The following is a 26,432-nucleotide window of genomic DNA, read 5'->3' on the forward strand; positions in this document are numbered from 1 at the left end:
CCCCATTACTCCTCCTACCCCCCCCCTCCATCTCTCCTCCTGTCCCCATTACTCTCCTACCCCCCTCCATGTCTCCTCCTGTCTCCATTACTCCTCCTATCCCCCTCATCTCTCCTCCTGTCCCCATTACTCCTCATACCCCCCTCCATCTCTCCTCCTGTCCCCATTACTCCTCCTACCCCCCTCCATGTCTCCTCCTCTCCCAGGTGCGGGGAAGTCTCTAGTAGGGTAACGGCAGCCTGTACGGTCCGTAAGCGCTGCCTGGTCCTGGGGAACAGCTCTGTGTCCAGTAGAACAGTGGAAGGCTCAGTTTAAGATGTGGTCCACATCGATGACTCTCAGATCTGCCGCTTCACCTCAGATGCCAAGGACAAGGTAGAGACGCAGCAAACACCATGGAGCTTTATAAAACCCCCCTTCTCAACTCCGTCTTTCAACAGCCTCTGTGTTTTCAGCTTTTCAAACCCCCCTTCTCAACTCCGTCTTTCAACAGCCTCTGTGTTTTTCAGCTTTATAAAATCCCCCTTCTCAACTCCGTCTTTCAACAGCCTCTGTGTTTTCAGCTTTTCAAACCCCCTTCTCAACTCCGTCTTTCAACAGCCTCTGTGTTTTGTTTAATGATCTCTTTCAACACCCTCTGTGTTTTGTATAATGATCTCTTTCAACAGCCTCTGTGTTTTGTATAATGATCTCTTTCAACAGCCTCTGTGTTTTGTATAATGATCTCTTCAACAGCCTCTGTGTTTTGTATAATGATCTCTTTCAACACCCACTGTGTTTTGTATAATGATCTCTTTCAACACCCACTGTGTTTTGTATAATGATCTCTTTCAACAGCCTCTGTGTTTTGTATAACGATCTCTTTCAACAGCCTCTGTGTTTTGTATAACGATCTCTTCAACAGCCTCTGTGTTTTGTATAGCGATCTCTTTCAACAGCCTCTGTGTTTTGTATAACGATCTCTTTCAACAGCCTCTGTGTTTTGTATAACGATCTCTTTCACAGCCTCTGTGTTTGTATAACGATCTCTTTCAACAGCCTCTGTGTTTTGTATAACGATCTCTTTCAACAGCCTCTGTGTTTTGTATAACGATCTCTTTCAACAGCCTCTGTGTTTTGTATAATGATCTCTTTCAACAGCCTCTGTGTTTTGTATAATGATCTCTTTCAACAGCCTCTGTGTTTGTATAATGATCTCTTTCAACAGCCTCTGTGTTTTGTATAATGATCTCTTTCAACAGCCTCTGTGTTTGTATAATGATCTCTTTCAACAGCCACTGTGTTTTGTATAATGATCTCTTTCAACAGCCACTGTGTTTTGTATAATGATCTCTTTCAACAGCCTCTGTGTTTTGTATAATGATCTCTTTCAACAGCCTCTGTGTTTTGTATAATGATCTCTTTCAACAGCCTCTGTGTTTTGTATAATGATCTCTTTCAACAGCCTCTGTGTTTTGTATAATGATCTCTTTCAACAGCCTCTGTGTTTTGTATAATGATCTCTTTCAACAGCCTCTGTGTTTTGTATAATGATCTCTTTCAACAGCCTCTGTGTTTTGTATAATGATCTCTTTCAACAGCCTCTGTGTTTTGTATAATGATCTCTTTCAACAGCCTCTGTGTTTTGTATAATGATCTCTTTCAACAGCCTCTGTGTTTTGTATAATGATCTCTTTCAACAGCCTCTGTGTTTTGTATAATGATCTCTTTCAACAGCCTCTGTGTTTTGTATAATGATCTCTTTCAACAGCCTCTGTGTTTTGTATAATGATCTCTTTCAACAGCCTCTGTGTTTTGTATAATGATCTCTTTCAACACCACTGTGTTTTGTTTAATGATCTCTTTCAACAGCCTCTGTGTTTTGTATAATGATCTCTTTCAACACCCACTGTGTTTTGTTTAATGATCTCTTTCAACAGCCTCTGTGTTTTGTATAATGATCTCTTTCAACAGCCTCTGTGTTTTGTTTAATGATCTCTTTCAACAGCCTCTGTGTTTGTATAATGATCTCTTTCAACACCCACTGTGTTTTGTATAATGATCTCTTTCAACACCCACTGTGTTTTGTATAATGATCTCTTTCAACAGCCTCTGTGTTTTGTATAATGATCTCTTTCAACAGCCTCTGTGTTTTGTATAATGATCTCTTTCAACAGCCTCTGTGTTTTGTATAATGATCTCTTTCAACAGCCTCTGTGTTTTGTATAATGATCTCTTTCAACAGCCTCTGTGTTTTGTATAATGATCTCTTTCAACAGCCTCTGTGTTTTGTATAATGATCTCTTTCAACAGCCTCTGTGTTTTGTATAATGATCTCTTTCAACAGCCTCTGTGTTTTGTATAATGATCTCTTTCAACAGCCTCTGTGTTTTGTATAATGATCTCTTTCAACAGCCTCTGTGTTTTGTATAATGATCTCTTTCAACAGCCTCTGTGTTTTGTATAATGATCTCTTTCAACAGCCTCTGTGTTTTGTATAATGATCTCTTTCAACAGCCTCTGTGTTTTGTATAATGATCTCTTTCAACAGCCTCTGTGTTTTGTATAATGATCTCTTTCAACAGCCTCTGTGTTTTGTATAATGATCTCTTTCAACAGCCTCTGTGTTTTGTATAATGATCTCTTTCACAGCCTCTGTGTTTGTATAATGATCTGTTTCAACAGCCTCTGTGTTTTGTATAATGATCTCTTTCAACACCCACTGTGTTTTGTATAACGATCTCTTTCAACAGCCTCTGTGTTTGTATAACGATCTCTTTCAACAGCCTCTGTGTTTTGTATAACGATCTCTTTCAACAGCCTCTGTGTTTTGTATAACGATCTCTTTCAACAGCCTCTGTGTTTTGTATAACGATCTCTTTCAACAGCCTCTGTGTTTTGTATAACGATCTCTTTCAACAGCCTCTGTGTTTTGTATAACGATCTCTTTCAACAGCCTCTGTGTTTTGTATAACGATCTCTTTCAACAGCTCTGTGTTTTGTATAACGATCTCTTTCAACAGCCTCTGTGTTTTGTATAATGATCTCTTTCAACAGCCTCTGTGTTTTGTATAATGATCTCTTTCAACAGCCTCTGTGTTTTGTATAATGATCTCTTCAACAGCCTCTGTGTTTTGTATAATGATCTCTTTCAACAGCCTCTGTGTTTTGTATAATGATCTCTTTCAACAGCCTCTGTGTTTTGTATAATGATCTCTTTCAACAGCCACTGTGTTTTGTATAATGATCTCTTTCAACAGCCTCTGTGTTTTGTATAATGATCTCTTTCAACAGCCTCTGTGTTTTGTATAATGATCTCTTTCAACAGCCTCTGTGTTTTGTATAATGATCTCTTTCAACAGCCTCTGTGTTTTGTATAATGATCTCTTTCAACAGCCTCTGTGTTTTGTATAATGATCTCTTTCAACAGCCTCTGTGTTTTGTATAATGATCTCTTTCAACAGCCTCTGTGTTTTGTATAATGATCTCTTTCAACAGCCTCTGTGTTTTGTATAATGATCTCTTTCAACAGCCTCTGTGTTTTGTATAATGATCTCTTTCAACAGCCTCTGTGTTTTGTATAATGATCTCTTTCAACAGCCTCTGTGTTTTGTATAATGATCTCTTTCAACAGCCTCTGTGTTTTGTATAATGATCTCTTTCAACAGCCTCTGTGTTTTGTATAATGATCTCTTTCAACAGCCTCTGTGTTTTTGTATAATGATCTCTTTCAACAGCCTCTGTGTTTTGTATAATGATCTCTTTCAACACCCACTGTGTTTTGTTTAATGATCTCTTTCAACAGCCTCTGTGTTTTGTATAATGATCTCTTTCAACACCCACTGTGTTTTGTTTAATGATCTCTTTCAACAGCCTCTGTGTTTTGTATAATGATCTCTTTCAACAGCCTCTGTGTTTTGTTTAATGATCTCTTTCAACAGCCTCTGTGTTTTGTATAATGATCTCTTTCAACACCCACTGTGTTTTGTATAATGATCTCTTTCAACAGCCTCTGTGTTTTGTTTAATGATCTCTTTCAACAGCCTCTGTGTTTTGTATAATGATCTCTTTCAACAGCCTCTGTGTTTTGTATAATGATCTCTTTCAACAGCCTCTGTGTTTTGTATAATGATCTCTTTCAACACCCACTGTGTTTTGTTTAATGATCTCTTTCAACAGCCTCTGTGTTTTGTATAATGATCTCTTTCAACAGCCTCTGTGTTTTGTTTAATGATCTCTTTCAACAGCCTCTGTGTTTTGTATAATGATCTCTTTCAACAGCCTCTGTGTTTTGTATAATGATCTCTTTCAACACCCACTGTGTTTTGTTTAATGATCTCTTTCAACAGCCTCTGTGTTTTGTATAATGATCTCTTTCAACACCCACTGTGTTTTGTTTAATGATCTCTTTCAACAGCCTCTGTGTTTTGTATAATGATCTCTTTCAACAGCCTCTGTGTTTTGTTTAATGATCTCTTTCAACAGCCTCTGTGTTTTGTATAATGATCTCTTTCAACACCCACTGTGTTTTGTATAATGATCTCTTTCAACACCCACTGTGTTTTGTATAATGATCTCTTTCAACAGCCTCTGTGTTTTGTATAATGATCTCTTTCAACACCCACTGTGTTTTGTATAATGATCTCTTTCAACACCCACTGTGTTTTGTATAATGATCTCTTTCAACAGCCTCTGTGTTTTGTATAATGATCTCTTTCAACAGCCTCTGTGTTTTGTATAATGATCTCTTTCAACAGCCTCTGTGTTTTGTATAATGATCTCTTTCAACAGCCTCTGTGTTTTGTATAATGATCTCTTTCAACAGCCTCTGTGTTTTGTATAATGATCTCTTTCAACAGCCTCTGTGTTTTGTATAATGATCTCTTTCAAACAGCCTCTGTGTTTTGTATAATGATCTCTTTCAACAGCCTCTGTGTTTTGTATAATGATCTCTTTCAACAGCCTCTGTGTTTTGTATAATGATCTCTTTCAACAGCCTCTGTGTTTTGTATAATGATCTCTTTCAACAGCCTCTGTGTTTTGTATAATGATCTCTTTCAACAGCCTCTGTGTTTTGTATAATGATCTCTTTCAACAGCCTCTGTGTTTTGTATAATGATCTCTTTCAACAGCCTCTGTGTTTTGTATAATGATCTCTTTCAACAGCCTCTGTGTTTTGTATAATGATCTCTTTCAACAGCCTCTGTGTTTTGTATAATGATCTCTTTCAACAGCCTCTGTGTTTTGTATAATGATCTCTTTCAACAGCCTCTGTGTTTTGTATAATGATCTCTTTCAACACCCACTGTGTTTTGTATAACGATCTCTTTCAACAGCCTCTGTGTTTTGTATAACGATCTCTTTCAACAGCCTCTGTGTTTTGTATAACGATCTCTTTCAACAGCCTCTGTGTTTTGTATAACGATCTCTTTCAACAGCCTCTGTGTTTTGTATAACGATCTCTTTCAACAGCCTCTGTGTTTTGTATAACGATCTCTTTCAACAGCCTCTGTGTTTTGTATAACGATCTCTTTCAACAGCCTCTGTGTTTTGTATAACGATCTCTTTCAACAGCCTCTGTGTTTTGTATAACGATCTCTTTCAACAGCCTCTGTGTTTGTATAATGATCTCTTTCAACAGCCTCTGTGTTTTGTATAATGATCTCTTTCAACAGCCTCTGTGTTTTGTATAATGATCTCTTTCAACAGCCTCTGTGTTTTGTATAATGATCTCTTTCAACAGCCTCTGTGTTTTGTATAATGATCTCTTTCAACAGCCTCTGTGTTTTGTATAATGATCTCTTTCAACAGCCACTGTGTTTTGTATAATGATCTCTTTCAACAGCCTCTGTGTTTTGTATAATGATCTCTTTCAACAGCCTCTGTGTTTTGTATAATGATCTCTTTCAACAGCCTCTGTGTTTTGTATAATGATCTCTTTCAACAGCCTCTGTGTTTTGTATAATGATCTCTTTCAACAGCCTCTGTGTTTTGTATAATGATCTCTTTCAACAGCCTCTGTGTTTTGTATAATGATCTCTTTCAACAGCCTCTGTGTTTTGTATAATGATCTCTTTCAACAGCCTCTGTGTTTGTATAATGATCTCTTTCAACAGCCTCTGTGTTTTGTATAATGATCTCTTTCAACAGCCTCTGTGTTTTGTATAATGATCTCTTTCAACAGCCTCTGTGTTTTGTATAATGATCTCTTTCAACAGCCTCTGTGTTTTGTATAATGATCTCTTTCAACAGCCTCTGTGTTTTGTATAATGATCTCTTTCAACAGCCTCTGTGTTTTGTATAATGATCTCTTTCAACAGCCTCTGTGTTTTGTATAATGATCTCTTTCAACAGCCTCTGTGTTTTGTATAATGATCTCTTTCAACAGCCTCTGTGTTTTGTATAATGATCTCTTTCAACAGCCTCTGTGTTTTGTATAATGATCTCTTTCAACAGCCTCTGTGTTTTGTATAATGATCTCTTTCAACACCCACTGTGTTTTGTATAACGATCTCTTTCAACAGCCTCTGTGTTTTGTATAACGATCTCTTTCAACAGCCTCTGTGTTTTGTATAACGATCTCTTTCAACAGCCTCTGTGTTTTGTATAACGATCTCTTTCAACAGCCTCTGTGTTTTGTATAACGATCTCTTTCAACAGCCTCTGTGTTTTGTATAACGATCTCTTTCAACAGCCTCTGTGTTTTGTATAACGATCTCTTTCAACAGCCTCTGTGTTTTGTATAACGATCTCTTTCAACAGCCTCTGTGTTTTGTATAACGATCTCTTTCAACAGCCTCTGTGTTTTGTATAATGATCTCTTTCAACAGCCTCTGTGTTTTGTATAATGATCTCTTTCAACAGCCTCTGTGTTTTGTATAATGATCTCTTTCAACAGCCTCTGTGTTTTGTATAATGATCTCTTTCAACAGCCTCTGTGTTTTGTATAATGATCTCTTTCAACAGCCTCTGTGTTTTGTATAATGATCTCTTTCAACAGCCACTGTGTTTTGTATAATGATCTCTTTCAACAGCCTCTGTGTTTTGTATAATGATCTCTTTCAACAGCCTCTGTGTTTTGTATAATGATCTCTTTCAACAGCCTCTGTGTTTTGTATAATGATCTCTTTCAACAGCCTCTGTGTTTTGTATAATGATCTCTTTCAACAGCCTCTGTGTTTTGTATAATGATCTCTTTCAACAGCCTCTGTGTTTTGTATAATGATCTCTTTCAACAGCCTCTGTGTTTTGTATAATGATCTCTTTCAACAGCCTCTGTGTTTTGTATAATGATCTCTTTCAACAGCCTCTGTGTTTTGTATAATGATCTCTTTCAACAGCCTCTGTGTTTTGTATAATGATCTCTTTCAACAGCCTCTGTGTTTTGTATAATGATCTCTTTCAACAGCCTCTGTGTTTTGTATAATGATCTCTTTCAACAGCCTCTGTGTTTGTATATGATCTCTTTCAATAATGATCTCTTTCAACAGCCTCTGTGTTTTGTATAATGATCTCTTTCAACAGCCTCTGTGTTTTGTATAATGATCTCTTTCAACACCCACTGTGTTTTGTTTAATGATCTCTTTCAACAGCCTCTGTGTTTTGTATAATGATCTCTTTCAACACCCACTGTGTTTTGTTTAATGATCTCTTTCAACAGCCTCTGTGTTTTGTATAATGATCTCTTTCAACAGCCTCTGTGTTTTGTTTAATGATCTCTTTCAACAGCCTCTGTGTTTTGTATAATGATCTCTTTCAACACCCACTGTGTTTTGTATAATGATCTCTTTCAACAGCCTCTGTGTTTTGTTTAATGATCTCTTTCAACAGCCTCTGTGTTTTGTATAATGATCTCTTTCAACAGCCTCTGTGTTTTGTATAATGATCTCTTTCAACAGCCTCTGTGTTTTGTATAATGATCTCTTTCAACAGCCTCTGTGTTTTGTATAATGATCTCTTTCAACAGCCTCTGTGTTTTGTATAATGATCTCTTTCAACAGCCTCTGTGTTTTGTATAACGATCTCTTTCAACACCCACTGTGTTTTGTATAATGATCTCTTTCAACATCCTCTGTGTTTTGTATAACGATCTCTTTCAACAGCCTCTGTGTTTTGTATAACGATCTCTTTCAACACCCACTGTGTTTTGTATAACGATCTCTTTCAACAGCCTCTGTGTTTTGTATAACGATCTCTTTCAACAGCCTCTGTGTTTTGTATAACGATCTCTTTCAACAGCCTCTGTGTTTTGTATAACGATCTCTTTCAACAGCCTCTGTGTTTTGTATAACGATCTCTTTCAACAGCCTCTGTGTTTTGTATAACGATCTCTTTCAACAGCCCCTGTGTTTTGTATAACGATCTCTTTCAACAGCCTCTGTGTTTTGTATAATGATCTCTTTCAACAGCCTCTGTGTTTTGTATAGTGATCTCTTTCAACAGCCTCTGTGTTTTGTATAATGATCTCTTTCAACAGCCTCTGTGTTTTGTATAATGATCTCTTTCAACAGCCTCTGTGTTTTGTATAATGATCTCTTTCAACAGCCTCTGTGTTTTGTATAATGATCTCTTTCAACAGCCTCTGTGTTTTGTATAATGATCTCTTTCAACAGCCTCTGTGTTTTGTATAATGATCTCTTTCAACAGCCACTGTGTTTTGTATAATGATCTCTTTCAACAGCCTCTGTGTTTTTGTATAATGATCTCTTTCAACAGCCACTGTGTTTTGTATAATGATCTCTTTCAACAGCCTCTGTGTTTTGTATAATGATCTCTTTCAACAGCCTCTGTGTTTTGTATAATGATCTCTTTCAACAGCCTCTGTGTTTTGTATAATGATCTCTTTCAACAGCCTCTGTGTTTTGTATAATGATCTCTTTCAACACCCACTGTGTTTTGTATAATGATCTCTTTCAACAGCCTCTGTGTTTTGTATAATGATCTCTTTCAACAGCCTCTGTGTTTTGTATAATGATCTCTTTCAACACCCACTGTGTTTTGTATAACGATCTCTTTCAACAGCCTCTGTGTTTTGTATAACGATCTCTTTCAACAGCCTCTGTGTTTTGTATAATGATCTCTTTCAACAGCCTCTGTGTTTTGTATAACGATCTCTTTCAACAGCCTCTGTGTTTTGTATAATGAGCCTCTGTGTTTTGTGTAATGAGCCTCTGTGTTTTGTATAATGAGCCTCTGTGTTTTGTATAATGAGCCTCTGTGTTTTGTGTAATGAGCCTCTGTGTTTTGTGTAATGAGCCTCTGTGTTTTGTGTAATGAGCCTCTGTGTTTTGTGTAATGAGCCTCTGTGTTTTGTGTAATGAGCCTCTGTGTTTTGTGTAATGAGCCTCTGTGTTTTGTGTAATGAGCCTCTGTGTTTTGTGTAATGAGCCTCTGTGTTTTGTGTAATGAGCCTCTGTGTTTTGTGTAATGAGCCTCTGTGTTTTGTATAATGAGCCTCTGTGTTTTGTGTAATGAGCCTCTGTGTTTTGTATAATGAGCCTCTGTGTTTTGTGTAATGAGCCTCTGTGTTTTGTATAATGAGCCTCTGTGTTTTGTGTAATGAGCCTCTGTGTTTTGTGTAATGAGCCTCTGTGTTTTGTGTAATGAGCCTCTGTGTTTTGTGTAATGAGCCTCTGTGTTTTGTGTAATGAGCCTCTGTGTTTTGTGTAATGAGCCTCTGTGTTTTGTGTAATGAGCCTCTGTGTTTTTTATAATGAGCCTCTGTGTTTTGTGTAATGAGCCTCTGTGTTTTGTATAATGAGCCTCTGTGTTTTGTGTAATGAGCCTCTGTGTTTTGTATAATGAGCCTCTGTGTTTTTTGCAATGAGCCTCTGTGTTTTGTATAATGAGCCTCTTTGTTTTGTGTAATGAGCCTCTGTGTTTTGTGTAATGAGCCTCTGTGTTTTGTGTAATGAGCCTCTGTGTTTTGTGTAATGAGCCTCTGTGTTTTGTGTAATGAGCCTCTGTGTTTTGTGTAATGAGCCTCTGTGTTTTGTGTAATGAGCCTCTGTGTTTTGTATAATGAGCCTCTGTGTTTTGTATAATGAGCCTCTGTGTTTTGTGTAATGAGCCTCTGTGTTTTGTGTAATGAGCCTCTGTGTTTTGTGTAATAAGCCTCTGTGTTTTGTGTAATGAGCCTCTGTGTTTTGTGTAATGAGCCTCTGTGTTTTGTGTAATGAGCCTCTGTGTTTTGTGTAATGAGCCTCTGTGTTTTGTGTAATGAGCCTCTGTGTTTTGTGTAATGAGCCTCTGTGTTTTGTGTAATGAGCCTCTGTGTTTTGTTTGTTGCGGTTTTAAATGAGTTAGATTTTTTTTGTTTGTTCTTGAAGCCGATTGGCTGCTCGGTGGCCATCAGTACGTACAGCATGTTGGGACACACCACCAAGAGGTCTTGGGAGGCAGAGAGAGTGATGGAATGGATGAGGTCCCAGGAGTGGGGTCTCATCATCCTGGACGAGGTGCACACCATCCCTGGTGAGTCTATACGAGGTCAGGGGTCATGGTTAAGTTAGGAGGGGTTACGTTTAGTCCACACCATCCCTGGTGTGTCTATACGAGGTCAGGGGTCATGGTTAAGTTAGGAGGGGTGAGGGTTAGACCACACCATCCCTGGTGAGTCTATATGGGGTCAGGGGTCATGGTTAAGTTAGGAGGGGTTACGTTTAGTCCACACCATCCCTGGTGAGTCTATACGGGGTCAGGGGTCATGGTTAAGTTAGGAGGGGTGAGGGTTAGACCACACCATCCCTGGTGAGTCTATATGGGGTCAGGGGTCATGGTTAAGTTAGGAGGGGTTACGGTTAGTCCACACCATCCCTGGTGAGTCTATATGGGGTCAGGGGTCATGGTTAAGTTGTTAGGGTTAGTCCTCACCATCCCTGGGGAGTCTATACGGGGTCAGGGGTCATGGTTAAGTTAGGATGGGTTATGGTTAGTCCACACCATCCCTGGTGAGTCTATATGGGGTCAGGGGTCATGGTTAAGTTAGGAGGGGTTACGGTTAGTCCACACCATCCCTGGTGAGTCTATATGGGGTCAGGGGTCATGGTTAAGTTGTTAGGGTTAGTCCTCACCATCCCTGGTGAGTCTTTGGGGTCAGGGGTCATGGTTAAGTTAGGAGGGGTTAATGTTAGTCCTCACCATCCCTGGTGAGTCTTTGGGGTCAGGGGTCATGGTTAAGTTAGGAGGGGTTAATGTTAGTCCTCACCATCCCTGGTGAGTCTGTCTATCTCTCTGTGGTAAAGGGTCAGAAGTTAAGGGGTTTTGGTTCGTGTGTAACGATGGTGACAGGTGCGCGTAACGACGGTGACAGGTGTGCGTAACGACGGTGACAGGTGAGGGGGAGTATACCTGACAGGTGTCGTATTAATGTGTATCCCAAACCGTTCGGACGCTACAGACAGAAGTTGTCAGATCGGCTCAACCGACTTCAGACGAGTCCCCAAGACGCTCGTGTTGGTGCGAGTCTCGTATTTCCACAGGGGGGTCATAATAGTTTGTAGACCAAACCGTTCGGACGCTACAGTCAATTTTATGAGAAGACGCGATTTTCACAACTTTAGGAGTTTAAATGACCGAACACCAGAAAATCTGTTTTGTCTGTGTTGTCTCGACCCCCCCCCCCCCCCCCCCCCCCTGTAGCTAAGATGTTCCGTCGCGTTCTGACCATTGTCCAGGCCCACTGTAAGCTGGGTCTGACCGCTACGCTGGTCCGAGAGGACGACAAGATCGTTGATCTCAACTTCCTGATTGGGCCCAAGCTGTTCGAGGCTAACTGGATGGAGCTCCAGAACAACGGATACATCGCTAAGGTCCAGTGTGCTGAGGTTAGTCCTTCTGTGTGGGGATCAACCTGGGTTAAACCTGGGTTAGTCCGTCTGTCTGGGGATAAACCTGGGTTAAACCTGGGTTAGTCCGTCTGTCTGGGGATAAACCTGGGTTAAACCTGGGTTAGTCTGTCATTCATACCTGTACCAGTCTGTGTGGGGTTAATCCTGGGTTAGTCTGTCATCCTGTACCAGTCTGTGTGGGGTTAAACCTGGGTTAGTCTGTCATCCTGTACCAGTCTGTGTGGGGTTAAACCTGGGTTAGTCCATCATCCTGTACCAGTCTGTGTGGGGATTAACCTGGGTTAGTCTGTCATCCATACCTGTACCAGTCTGTGTGGAGATAAACCTGGGTTAGTCCATCATCCTGTACCAGTCTGTGTGGGGTTAAACCTGGGTTAGTCCATCATCCTGTACCAGTCTGTGTGGGGTTAAACCTGGGTTAGTCCATCATCCTGTACCAGTCTGTGTGGGGTTAAACCTGGGTTAGTCCGTCATCCTGTACCAGTCTGTGTGGGGTTAAACCTGGGTTAGTCCGTCATCCTGTACCAGTCTGTGTGGGGATAAACCTGGTGATGGGCAGGACACAATATCCCTGGCTAATGGAATAGGATGCCTCACAAGGTGTAGTCTGGGAAAACATCAGACCCAGCTGCAGTGACCTGGGTCGGACTCTCTTGGTATCTTCAACAGAGTTGAAAACAAACCACTAATCACCAGGCAGACATGCGAGAACGTCGCAATTTCAAAACCAAAGTTTGCAGGTCGAAAACCTTTCCCATTGGTTTTAGTGATGTTCGTTGACGCCACTTGCGGCCTTGCACGAGTTAGGCTTGTGAACGTCTCATAGGAGCTCCTGTTTCTGTAGTGAGACAGCTTAATGTACCAGAACACCCCCTGGACAGGACACCCCCTGGACAGGACACTAGTCTATCTCCTGTTTCTGTAGTGGGACAGCTTTGATGCACAGGACACCCCCTGGACAGGACACTAGTCTATCTGCTGTTTCTGTAGTGAGACAGCTTGATGTACCAGGACACCCCCTGGACAGGACACTAGTCTATCTCCTGTTTCTGTAGTGAGACAGCTTGATGTACCAGGACACCCCCTGGACAGGACACCCCCTGGACAGGACACTAGTCTATCTCCTGTTTCTGTAGTGAGACAGCTTGATGTACAGGACACCCCCTGGACAGGACACCCCCTGGACAGGACACTAGTCTATCTCCTGTTTCTGTAGTGAGACAGCTTGATGTACAGGACACCCCCTGGACAGGACACTAGTCTATCACAGGGATTTACCCCCAACAAGTGGATAAGGCAGGGCTGTAGTTCATGGGGGGGTTTGGGCAACAAGTGGATAAGGCAGGGCTGTAGTTCAGGGCTGTAGTTCAGGGGGGGAGTTTGGGCAACAAGTGGATAAGGCAGGGCTGTAGTTCAGGGCTGTAGTTCATGGGGGGGTTTGGGCAACAAGTGGATAAGGCAGGGCTGTAGTTCAGGGCTGTAGTTCAGTAGTTCACTACTTTAGACCAGGGCCCTGTAGAACCCTATTCCCTATATAGAGCACTACTTTAGACTAGTTTAGCTACAGAGTAGAGGTATATATTAGAAGGGTATATGAGGACAGAGCTATATAGTATATTAGAAGGGTATATCAGGACAGATCTGTTGACCACATTAGAAGGGTATTTGGAGACAGAGCTGTTGACCACGTTTTGGGTCAGCCCCAACGTGATCTAGGAAGTGTTTGGTGTTTCTGACTTAAACCTTGTTAGTTCATCAAAATGAGCGAGAGGGCTGAAGTAATCAGGATTACTGTACGTGAGCTTGAGAATAATCCAGACTTTATTTTTCTGAGAAGTCTGAAGCTAATTCTTTGTGAACTGGTGTGAACTGCTGGACCACAAAGCACACGCTATGTGGTAATCACCTGCCTGCCAACGGCTGTCGTTAAGCGGGGGGGGGGGCTGTCGTTCAGGGGTGGGCAACCCCAGTCCTCAAGGGCCTGATTTGGTGTCACACTTGTTCTCCATCTGTAGCGAACACAGCTGATTCATCAAATGTCATTCTAAACTGAAGATTAGCATAAGGTGATTATTGGAGTCAGGTGTGTTAGCTGGGGACCTGGTGGTAAAACTGTGTCACCAATCAGGCCCTCGAGGACTGGAGTTGCCCACCTCAGTGTTTCCAGACACTGAGGGGGGGGCTGTCCTCTTTAGATCTCTATTGGTCCTCAGGGAGGGGGGGTGGGGGCTGTCCTCTTTAGATCTCTATTGGTCCTCAGGGAGGGGGGGTGGGGGCTGTCCTCTTTAGATCTATATTGGTCCTCAGGGGGTTTAACTGACCTGAAGAGGATCTGGTCTCAGGGTGTTTAACTGACCTGAAGAGATTCTGGTCTCAGGGGGTTTAACTGACCTGAAGAGGTTCTGGTCTCAGGGGGTTTAACTGACCTGAAGAGGTTCTGGTCTCAGGGGGTTTAACTGACCTGAAGAGGTTCTGGTCTCAGGGTGTTTAACTGACCTGAAGAGGTTCTGGTCTCAGGGTGTTTAACTGACCTGAAGAGGTCACAGGAACTGTCCTGCTTTTCACGTTGTTGATGCCCAGCAGGGGTTCTTGACCCCAGCAAGATTAGCTACAGCGTGTGGAGTAGATAATGTGAATCCTAATGAAGTAATTAACTAGGCCTGATCTCGATCCCAAAACCCTTACGTCATCCCATCCAGCCTGGTTTCACCTGATCTGACTTAACATCTTTTTAATTAGTCAATTATGGAGGTTTGGAAGTAGACTCCAACAACATGTTAGTAACATGAGGCTCTATGTGTGGACGGTGTGCTGGAGAAACAGGTTGAAGGTAGAGGTGTTGACCTCCGATGTCCTGGTTTCATTCCCAACCTGGTCCTCACACCATCATCACTACCTGACCACCACCAGCTTCCTATTGGCTTAAGCCCTACTGGGAGGGGACTAGTATCACTATGGAAACGTTGGTGATGTCATTATTACGCCCAGCGTGTTGCTTTTTTTCTAGACGACTAGATACACTGCTCAAAAAAATAAAGGGAACACTTAAACAACACAATGTAACTCCAAGTCAATCACACTTCTGTGAAATCAAACTGTCCACTTAGGAAGCAACACTGATTGACAATAAATATCACATGCTGTTGTTTAAATGGAATAGACAACAGGTGGAAATTATAGGCAATTAGCAAGACTCACCCCAATAAAGGAGTGGTTCTGCAGGTGGTGACCACAGACCACTTCTCAGTTCCTATGCTTCCTGGCTGATGTTTTGGTCACTTTTGAATGCTGGCGGTGCTTTCACTCTAGTGGTAGCATGAGACAGAGTCTACAACCCACACAAGTGGCTCAGGTAGTGCAGCTCATCCAGGATGGCACATCAATGCGAGCTGTGGCAAGAAGGTTTGCTGTGTCTGTCAGCGTAGTGTCCAGAGCATGGAGGCGCTACCAGGAGACAGGCCAGTACATCAGGAGACGTGGAGGAGGCCGTGGGAAGGCAACAACCCAGCAGCAGGACCGCTACCTCCACCTTTGTGCAAGGAGGAGCAGGAGGAGCACTTCCAGAGCCCTGCAAAATGACCTCCAGCAGGCCATAAATGTGCATGTGTCTGCTCAAACGGTCAGAAACAGACTCCATGAGGGTGGTATGAGGGCCCGACGTCCACAGGTGGGGGTTGTGCTTACAGCCCAACACCGTGCAGGACGTTTGGCATTTGCCAGAGAACACCAAGATTGTCAAATTCGCCACTGGTGCCCTGTGCTCTTCACAGATGAAAGCAGGTTCACATGTGACAGACGTCTGGAGTCTGGAGACGCCGTGGAGAACGTTCTGCTGCCTGCAACATCCTCCAGCATGACCGGTTTGGCAGTGGATCAGTCATGGTGTGGGTTGGCATTTCTTTGGGGGGCCGCACAGCCCTCCATGTGCTCGCCAGAGGTAGCATGACTGCCATTAGGTACCGAGATGAGATCCTCAGACCCCTTGTGAGACCATATGCTGGTGCGGTTGGCCCTGGGTTCCTCCTAATGCAAGACAATGCTAGACCTCATGTGGCTGGAGTGTGTCAGCAGTTCCTGCAAGAGGAAGGCATTGATGCTATGGACTGGCCCGCCCGTTCCCCAGACCTGAATCCAATTGAGCACATCTGGGACATCATGTCTCGCTCCATCCACCAACGCTACGTTGCACCACAGACTGTCCAGGAGTTGGCGGATGCTTTAGTCCAGGTCTGGGAGGAGATCCCTCTGGAGACCATCAGTCCACCTCATCAGGAGCATGCTCAGGCGTTGTAGGGAGGTCATACAGGCACGTGGAGGCCACACACACTACTGAGCCTCATTTTGACTTGTTTTAAGGACATTACATCAAGGTTGGATCAGCCTGTAGTGTGGTTTTCCACTTTAATTTTGAGTGTGACTCCAAATCCAGACCTCCATGGGTTGATACATTTGATTTCCATTGATAATTTGTGTGATTTTGTTGTCAGCACATTCAACTATGTAAAGAAAAAAGTATTTAATAAGAATATTTCATTCATTCAGATCTAGGATGTGTTATTTTAGTGTTCCCTTTATTTTTTTGAGCAGTGTATATTAGAAGGGTATTTGGGGACAGAGCTGCAGTGGGGCAAAAAAGTATTTAGTCAGCCACCAATTGTGCAAGTTCTCCCACTTAAAAATATGAGAGAGGCCTGTAATTTTCATCATAGGTACACTTCAACTACGACAGACAAAATTAGGAAATAAAATCCAGAAAATCACATTGTTGGATTTTTAATGAATTTATTTGCAAATTATGGTGGAAAACAAGTATTTTTGTCACCTACAAACAAGCAAGATTACTGGCTCTCACAGACCTGTAACTTCTTCTTTAAGAGGCTCCTCTGTCCTCCACTCGTTACCTGTATTAATGGCACCTGTTTGAACTTGTTATCAGTTTAAAACCTGTTAGGGCTAGGCAGAATACTGCCCCCTTTGGAGGAATTGCGTGCCCATAGTAAACAGAAAAAAAATCTGTTAAAAATTGCTAATATATGCATATAATAATAATTATTATTGAATAGAAAACACTCTAAAGCTTCTAAAACCGTTCAAATTATGTCTGTATGTAAAGCAGAACTCTCAGGGCAGACATTCTCCCAAACTCTCTCTTGTCATCATGAAAGTTGGGCCAACTTTGACGTCATCGCCCCCACCCTTCCCAACCAGCTACGGATCTGGGAACAGTTTCTATCTCTTCAGCGAGATGTCTTCTTTCAATAGGGCGTTTCATTGTGAGAATCGCGCGTGCTTTGACCCGTTGGCGGGCAAAAGCATTGGTGTCACGTGAAAACACATGCACTTTCATGCGCGTTTTGCGCCTGGAGTTCCCTTTGTTCCAGGAATCACTACACGATACCGGTTTGTCTGTTCGAGTTGATAATTATTTTGCACGTTTAGAACATCCTAAAGCTTGATTCTGCACTTAGTTTGACCAGTTTAGTCGACATATAATATGTAATTTTGAAGTTTTGATGCGCAACCCCTTGAATTTTGGCTGCATTTCAGCCGGAATTTGTCGCGTTTGAGAACACAAAGACACAGACTGGAAAACCAAACACAGTTTTTGGTAAGTATGACTCCTTACACGACTTATGATCGAAGACCATCAAAGGTAAGGGAATATTTATGTGGTAATTTTGTGTTTCTGTTGACTTGTGTTTCTGTTGACTCTAAATATTGCTAATGTCTGAGCGCCGTCTCAGATTATTGAAAAATGAATGATTTCTGTAACGTTAAAAATAAATGTGACAAAGCGATTGAAAATTAAGATTAAGAAGCATTGTATCTTTCTAACTATATGTAGAACATGTCTATTTAGTCAAAGTTTATGATGTGTGTTGCTGTTATCTGGCATTATCTGGCGGAGTTATCATAATTTCACCGGACATTCTAGTACCATTTTTTGAACATGGCCGTCAATGTAAACAGAGATTTATGGATATAAATGGCATATTATTGAAAAAAACATAAATGTACTGTATAACATGTCCTATTACTGTCATCTGATGAAGATTTTCAAAAGGTTAGTGAATTATTTTAATTTTAATCCTGCTTTTGTGATTGCATCTTTTGTTCGACAAATATGGCTATTTAAATTAGCCGTATCTTTGGTGGTGGTTTGACATAAATATGTGCTATGTTTTCGCCGTAAAACATTTTAGAAATCTGACTTGCTGGGTAGATGAACAAGGTGTTTATCTTTCATTTGAGCTATTGGACTTGTTAATGTGTTAAGGTTAAATATTTCTAAGAATATTTTTGCATTCTGTGGACCACTGTTTCTGTTGAGCAGGGGGGGTGGTACCCCTTGGGGAACGTTGTAGCGTGAACAAGATAAAAGACACCTGTCCACAACCTCAAACAGTCACACTCCAAACTCCAATATGGCCAAGACCAAAGAGCTGTCAAAGTACACCAGAAACACAATTGTAGATCTGCACCAGGCTGGGAAGACTGAATCTGCAATAGGTAAGCAGCTTGGTTTGAAGAAATCAACTGTGGGAGCAATTATTAGGAAATGGAAGACATACAAGACCACTGATAATCTCCCTCGATCTGGGGCTCCACGCAAGATCTCACCCCGTGGGGTCAAAATTATCACAAGGACGGTGAGCAAAAATCCCAGAACCACACGAGGGGACCTAGTGAATGACCTGCAGAGAGCTGGGACCAAAGTAACAAAGCCTACCATCAGTAACACACTACGCCACCAGGGACTCAAATCCTGCAGTGCCATACGTGTCCCCCTGCTTAAGCCAGTACATGTCCAGGCCCGTCTGAAGTTTGCTAGAGAGCATTTGGATGATCCAGAAGAAGATTGGGAGAATGTCATATGGTCAGATGAAATCAAAATATAACTTTTTGGTAAAAACTAAACTCGTCATGTTTGGAGGACAAAGAATGCTGAGTTGCATCCAAAGAACACCATACCTACTGTGAAGCATGGGGGTGGAAACATCATGCTTTGGGGCTGTTTTTCTGCAAAGGGACCAGGACGACTGATCCGTGTAAAGGAAAGAATGAATGGGGCCATGTATCGTGAGATTTTGAGTGAAAACCTCCTTCCATCAGCAAGGGCATTGAAGATGAAACGTGGCTGGGTCTTTCAGCATGATCCCAAACACACCGCCCGGGCAACGAAGGAGTGGCCGAGCCAGTCACCAGATCTCAACCCCATAGAAAATCTTTGGAGGGAGTTGAAAGTCCGTGTTGCCCAGCAATAGCCCCAAAACATCACTGCTCTAGAGGAGATCTGCATGGAGGAATGGGCCAAAATACCAGCAACAGTGTGTGAAAACCTTGTGAAGACTTACAGAAAACGTTTGACCTCTGTCATTGCCAACAAAGGGTATATAACAAAGTATTGAGAAACTTTTGTTATTGACCAAATACTTATTTTCCACCATAATTTGCAAATACATTCATAAAAAATCCTACAATGTGATTTTCTGGATTTTTTTTTCTCTCATTCTGTCTGTCATAGTTGCAGTGTACCTATGATGAAAATTACAGGCCTCTCTCATCTTTTTAAGTGGGAGAACTTGCACAATTGGTGGCTGACTAAATACTTTTTTGCTCCACTGTATATAGTAAATTAGAAGGGTATTTGGGGACCGAGCTATATAGTATATTAGAAGGGTATTTGGGGACAGAGCTATATAGTATATTAGAAGGGTATATCAGGACAGAGCTATATAGTATATTAGAAGGGTATATCAGGACAGAGCTATATAGTATATTAGAAGGGTATATCAGGACAGAGCTGTTGACCACATTAGAAGGGTATTTGGAGACAGAGCTGTTGACCACATTTTGGGTCAGCCCCAACGTGATCTAGGAAGTGTTTGGTGTTTCTGACTTAAACCTTGTTAGTTCATCAAAATGAGCGAGAGGGCTTAAGTCATCAGGATTACTGTACGTGAGCTTGAGAATAATCCAGACTTTATTTTTCGGAGAAGTCTGAAGCTAATTCTTTGTGAACTGGTGTGAACTGCTGGACCACAAAGCACACGCTATGTGGTAATCACCTGACGCTAACAAGGCAGACTACACCGCTCTCATTGCAAAATAAATGTAGAAATCTATATTATTCAACTATTGCTCCCACGCGCCAACGAGCGTCTGCGTTGCCGAGGGCTAAAATAGAAGTCAGTTCTATTCCTGACGCAGATCACACTACAAGTCCTGCCTCTCCCTTCTCATTGGTTTATAGAAGCAGGTGACCCACGTGCCATCTCCTCATTGGTTAAACCCACGAGGGTGGCTGAAAGACGAACAAGGTCAGTGGCGGTAATGCACCTAATTTATGAAAGTTGCCAAACGCAATATAAAGTCAAGAGAAGAAAAAGCCTGGAAGGAGGAGAGATGACTAGAAACAATTCGGGTGACCGTTTTATGTGTGGATTAATTGTCGGAGTAGAGGACCTTGTGCATTTAGTAAATGTATTTTGTCCCCTACACCAAACGCGATCACAACACGCAGGATAAAATATCCAAACAAACTCTGAACCAATTCTCTTAATTTGGGGACAGCCCCCCCCCCCCCCCCCCCCCCCCCCCTTGAGGACCAATAGAGATCTAAAGAGGACAGCCCCCCCCCCCCCCCCCCCTTGATGACCAATAGAGATCTAAAGAGGACAGCCCCCCCTTGATGACCAATAGAGATCAATAGAGACCAGTCCTCAAGGGGGGGGGGCTGTCCTCTTTAGATCTCTGCCTTATTTTTACCAGGTTCGTCTCATTGAGGTTTAAAACCATATTTCCTAAGAGACACCAGGAAATCGACACACATTTCCAGTCGCTATGACAATATCAAACACAAACTGTTTGAAATCCCACATTTACACATTGAACAGACAATAATTATTTGGGGGACTTGTGGTGTCAACATTGATAGCCTGAATTCAAAGTTGATTTAAAAAATAAAATAATAATTCACAAATCCCTACAATTCCCTATAACGTTATTTTAAATAAAAATTTGTAATTTTTTTTAGATTTTTGAAAAACTGTAATCTTTTGTTTCACCAAGTCGTTGCTGAACCACAAATTTCTTGTTAACAAACTATAGTTTTGGCAAGTTAGGTTAGGACATCTACTTTGTGCATGACACAAGTCATTTTTCCAACAATTGTTTACAGATAGAGTATTTCACTTATAATTCACTGTATCACAATTCCAGTGGGTCAGAAGTTTACATACACTAAGTTGACTGTGCCTTTTAAACAGCTTGGAAAACTCCAGAAAATGATGTCATGGCTTTAGAAGCTTCTGATTGGCTAATTAACATCATTTGAGTTTCTTTGCTTGACATCATGAGGAAAATCTAAAGAAAGAAATCAGACCTCAGGGGAAATAAAAAGCGAAAAACACGTACTACTTACAAATACTTAGAAATGTGTAGTTTGACGTCAGAATGTTTTCATCCTTCGTCTAGGTGTGGTGTCCGATGTCTCCGGAGTTTTACCGGGAATACGTGGCCATCAAGACGAAGAGACGTATTCTCCTCTACACCATGAACCCCAACAAGTTCAGAGCCTGTCAGTTCCTCATCAAGTTCCACGAGAGACGCAACGACAAGATCATGGTGTTCGCCGACAACGTCTTCGCTCTGAAGGAGTACGCTATCCGCCTCAACAAGTAGGTAGAGAGACACACACACACACACACACACACACACACACACACACACACACACAGCCATCTGCCTCAGCAGGTAGGTAGAAAGAGACACACAAGTGGATCAACGACGTCATCCCCACAGTGACCGGACCTGCAGTGCATTCTGGACTTATTCAGACCCCTTCCCCCTTTTCCACATTTTGTTCCGTAAAAAATTCTCATCAATCTACACGCAATACCCCATAATGACATCACAATACCCCATAATGACATCACAATACCCCATAATGACATCACAATACTCCATAATGACATCACAATACTCCATTATGACATCACAATACTCCATTATGACATCACAATACTCCATTATGACATCCCAATACCCCATAATGACATCCCAATACCCCATAATGACATCACAATACCCCATAATGACATCACAATGCTCCATAATAATGACGCAAAAACAGGTTTTTAGACAGAAATACCTAATTGACATAAGTATTCAGACCCTTTGCTATGAGACTTGAAATTGAGCTCAGGTGCATCCTGTTTCCATTGATCATCCTTGAGATGTTTCTACAACTTGATTGGAGTCCACCTGTGGTAAATTCAATTGATTGGACATGATTTGGAAAGGTACACACCTGTCTATATAATGTCCTACAGTTGACAGAACAAAATCCATGCCATGAGGTCGAAGGAATCGTCCGTAGAGCTCCGAGGCAGGATTGTGTCGAGTCACAGATCTGGGGAAGGGTACCAAAACATTTCTGCAACATTGAATATCCCCAAAAACACAGTGGCCTCCATCATTCTTAAATGGAAGAAGTTTGTAACCACCAAGGCTCTTCCTAGAGCTGGCCACCCGGCCAAACTGAGCAATCGGGCCAAACTGAGCAATCGGGGAAGAAGGGCCTTGGTCAGGGAGGTGACCAAGAACCTGATGGTCACTCTGACAGAGCTCCAGAGGTCCTCTGTGGGGATGGGAGAACCTTCCAGAAGGACAACCATCTCTGCAGCACTCCACCAATCAGGCCTTTATGGTAGAGTGGCCAGACAGAAGCCACTCCTCGGTAAAAGACATGACAGCCTGCTTAGAGTTTGCCAAAAGGCACCTAAAGGACTCTGACCATGGGAAACAAGATTCTCTGGTCTGATGAAACCAAGATTGAACTCCTTGGCCTGAATGCCAAGCGTCACGTCTGGAGAAAACCTGACACCATCCCTACGGTGAATCATGGTGGTGGCAGCATCATGCCGTGGGGATGTTTTTCAGCGGCAGGGACTGGGAGACTAGTCAGGATCGAGGGAAAGATGAACAGAGTAAAGTACAGAGAGATCCTTGATGAAAACCTGCTCTAGAGCCCTCAGGACCTCAGACTGGGGTGAAGGGTCACCTTCTAATACAGCACACAGCCAAGACAACACAGGAGCGGCTTTGTGGGACAACTCTCTGAATGTCCTTGAGTGGGCCAGCCAGAGCCCGGACTTGAACATCTCTGGAGATACCTGAGAATAGCTGTGCAGCGATGCTCCCCATCCAACCTTACAGAGCTTGATAGGATCTACAGAGAAGAATGGGAGAGACTCCCCAAATACAGGTGTGACAAGCTTGTTGCGTCCAAAAAGACTGGAGGTTGTAACACTGCCAAAGGTGCTGGAACAACGTTAAAGGGTCTGAATACTTATGTAAATGTGATAACAGTTTTTTGGGAGGGGTGAGGGAAGAATAAAAAACAAGAGTTTCTGCTTTATCATCATGATGTCATCACGGGGTAATGTCTGTAGAACGTTTTGTTTTGCTCATTTAAGGAGAAAAAGGAGAAAAATGTGGAGAAAGTGAAGAGGTCTGAATACTTTCTGAATGCTCTGTTATTACCTCGTACCTCAGCACATTGACTCAGTACTGGTACTTCCTGTATATAGCCATTTGATTACCTCGTACCTCAGCACATTGACTCAGTACTGGTACTTCCTGTATATAGCCATGTTATTACCTCGTACCTCAGCACATTGACTCAGTACTGGTACTTCCTGTATATAGCCATGTTATTACCTCGTACCTCAGCACATTGACTCAGTACTGGTACTTTCTGTATATAGCCATGTTATTACCTCGTACCTCAGTACATTGACTCAGTACTGGTACTTCCTGTATATAGCCATGTTATTACCTCGTACCTCAGTACATTGACTCAGTACTGGTACCATGTGTATATAGCCATGTTATTACCTCGTACCTCAGTACATTGACTCAGTACTGGTACTTCCTGTATATAGCCATGTTATTACCTCGTACCTCAGAACATTGACTCAGTACTGATACTTCCTGTATATAGCCATGTTATTACCTCGTACCTCAGCACATTGACTCAGTACTGGTACTTCCTGTATATAGCCATGTTATTACCTCGTACCTCAGCACATTGACTCAGTACTGGTACTTCCTGTATATAGCCATGTTATTACCTCGTACCTCAGCACATTGACTCAGTACTGGTACTTTCTGTATATAGCCATGTTATTACCTCGTACCTCAGTACATTGACTCAGTACTGGTACTTCCTGTATATAGCCATGTTATTACCTCGTACCTCAGAACATTGACTCAGTACTGATACTTCCTGTATATAGCCATGTTATTACCTCGTACCTCAGCACATTGACTCAGTACTGGTACCATGTGTATATAGCCATGTTATTACCTCGTACCTCAGCACATTGACTCAGTACTGGTACTTCCTGTATATAGCCATGTTCTTACCTCGTACCTCAGAACATTGACTCAGTACTGGTACCATGTGTATATAGCCATGTTATTACCTCGTACCTCAGCACATTGACTCATTCCTGTTACCATGTGTATATAGCCATGTTATTACCTCGTACCTCAGTACATTGACTCAGTACTGGTACTTCCTGTATATAGCCATGTTATTACCTCGTACCTCAGCACATTGACTCAGTACTGGTACTTCCTGTATACAGCCATGTTATTACCTCGTACCTCAGCACATTGACTCAGTACTGTTACTTCCTGTATACAGCCATGTTATTACCTCGTACCTCAGCACATTGACTCAGTACTGGTACTTCCTGTATACAGCCATGTTATTACCTCGTACCTCAGCACATTGACTCAGTACTGGTACTTCCTGTATACAGCCATGTTATTACCTCGTACCTCAGCACATTGACTCAGTACTGGTACTTCCTGTATATAGCCATGTTATTACCTCGTACCTCAGCACATTGACTCAGTACTGGTACTTCCTGTATATAGCCATGTTATTACCTCGTACCTCAGCACATTGACTCAGTACTGGTACCATGTGTATATAGCCATGTTATTACCTCGTACCTCAGCACATTGACTCAGTACTGGTACTTCCTGTATATAGCCATGTTATTACCTCGTACCTCAGCACATTGACTCAGTACTGGTACTTCCTGTATACAGCCATGTTATTACCTCGTACCTCAGCACATTGACTCAGTACTGGTACTTCCTGTATACAGCCATGTTATTACCTCGTACCTCAGCACATTGACTCAGTACTGGTACTTCCTGTATATAGCCATGTTATTACCTCGTACCTCAGCACATTGACTCAGTACTGGTACTTCCTGTATATAGCCATGTTATTACCTCGTACCTCAGCACATTGACTCAGTACTGGTACCATGTGTATATAGCCATGTTATTACCTCGTACCTCAGCACATTGACTCAGTACTGGTACTTCCTGTATATAGCCATGTTATTACCTCGTACCTCAGCACATTGACTCAGTACTGGTACTTCCTGTATACAGCCATGTTATTACCTCGTACCTCAGCACATTGACTCAGTACTGGTACCATGTGTATATAGCCATGTTATTACCTCGTACCTCAGTACATTGACTCAGTACTGGTACTTCCTGTATATAGCCATGTTATTACCTCGTACCTCAGAACATTGACTCAGTACTGGTACCATGTGTATATAGCCATGTTATTACCTCGTACCTCAGTACATTGACTCAGTACTGGTACTTCCTGTATACAGCCATGTTATTACCTCGTACCTCAGCACATTGACTCAGTACTGGTACTTCCTGTATACAGCCATGTTATTACCTCGTACCTCAGCACATTGACTCAGTACTGGTACTTCCTGTATATAGCCATGTTATTACCTCGTACCTCAGCACATTGACTCAGTACTGGTACTTCCTGTATACAGCCATGTTATTACCTCGTACCTCAGCACATTGACTCAGTACTGGTACTTCCTGTATATCGCCATGTTATTACCTCGTACCTCAGCACATTGACTCAGTACTGGTACTTCCTGTATATAGCCATGTTATTACCTCGTACCTCAGCACATTGACTCAGTACTGGTACCATGTGTATATAGCCATGATATTACCTCGTACCTCAGCACATTGACTCAGTACTGGTACCATGTGTATACAGCCATGTTATTACCTCGTACCTCAGCACATTGACTCAGTACTGGTACTTCCTGTATATAGCCATGTTATTACCTCGTACCTCAGCACATTGACTCAGTACTGGTACCATGTGTATATAGCCATGTTATTACCTCGTACCTCAGTACATTGACTCAGTACTGGTACTTCCTGTATACAGCCATGTTATTACCTCGTACCTCAGAACATTGACTCAGTACTGGTACTTCCTGTATATAGCCATGTTATTACCTCGTACCTCAGCACATTGACTCAGTACTGGTACTTCCTGTATATAGCCATGTTATTACCTCGTACCCCCTGTATCTAACGTCTCTCTCCTCTCAAGCCCTGTATCTAACATCTCTCTCCTCTCAGGCCCTACATCTATGGCCCCACCTCTCAGGGAGAGAGGATGCAGATCCTACAGAATTTTAAACACAACCCCAAGATCAACACCATCTTCATCTCCAAGGT

At 42.1% G+C, this 26,432-nt stretch overlaps 1 protein-coding gene across 1 annotated transcript in view; it reads left to right on the plus strand.

The window, feature by feature from the left end:
• The first annotated feature begins 335 nt into the window (after positions 1 to 335).
• Positions 336 to 26,432, plus strand: part of LOC109886845 (general transcription and DNA repair factor IIH helicase subunit XPB) — a 37,367-nt gene continuing 11,270 nt past the window's right edge. The window contains exons 1-5 of the mRNA XM_031821622.1: positions 336 to 375; positions 10,308 to 10,452; positions 11,620 to 11,804; positions 21,306 to 21,508; positions 26,334 to 26,430. Coding sequence (XP_031677482.1) covers positions 10,344 to 10,452; positions 11,620 to 11,804; positions 21,306 to 21,508; positions 26,334 to 26,430 — 594 coding nt within the window. The 5' untranslated portion in view covers positions 336 to 375; positions 10,308 to 10,343. The remainder of the gene's footprint in view (positions 376 to 10,307; positions 10,453 to 11,619; positions 11,805 to 21,305; positions 21,509 to 26,333; positions 26,431 to 26,432) is intronic.

Source organism: Oncorhynchus kisutch, unplaced genomic scaffold, assembly GCF_002021735.2.
Source record: "Oncorhynchus kisutch isolate 150728-3 unplaced genomic scaffold, Okis_V2 scaffold3999, whole genome shotgun sequence".
NCBI lineage: Eukaryota > Metazoa > Chordata > Actinopteri > Salmoniformes > Salmonidae > Oncorhynchus > Oncorhynchus kisutch.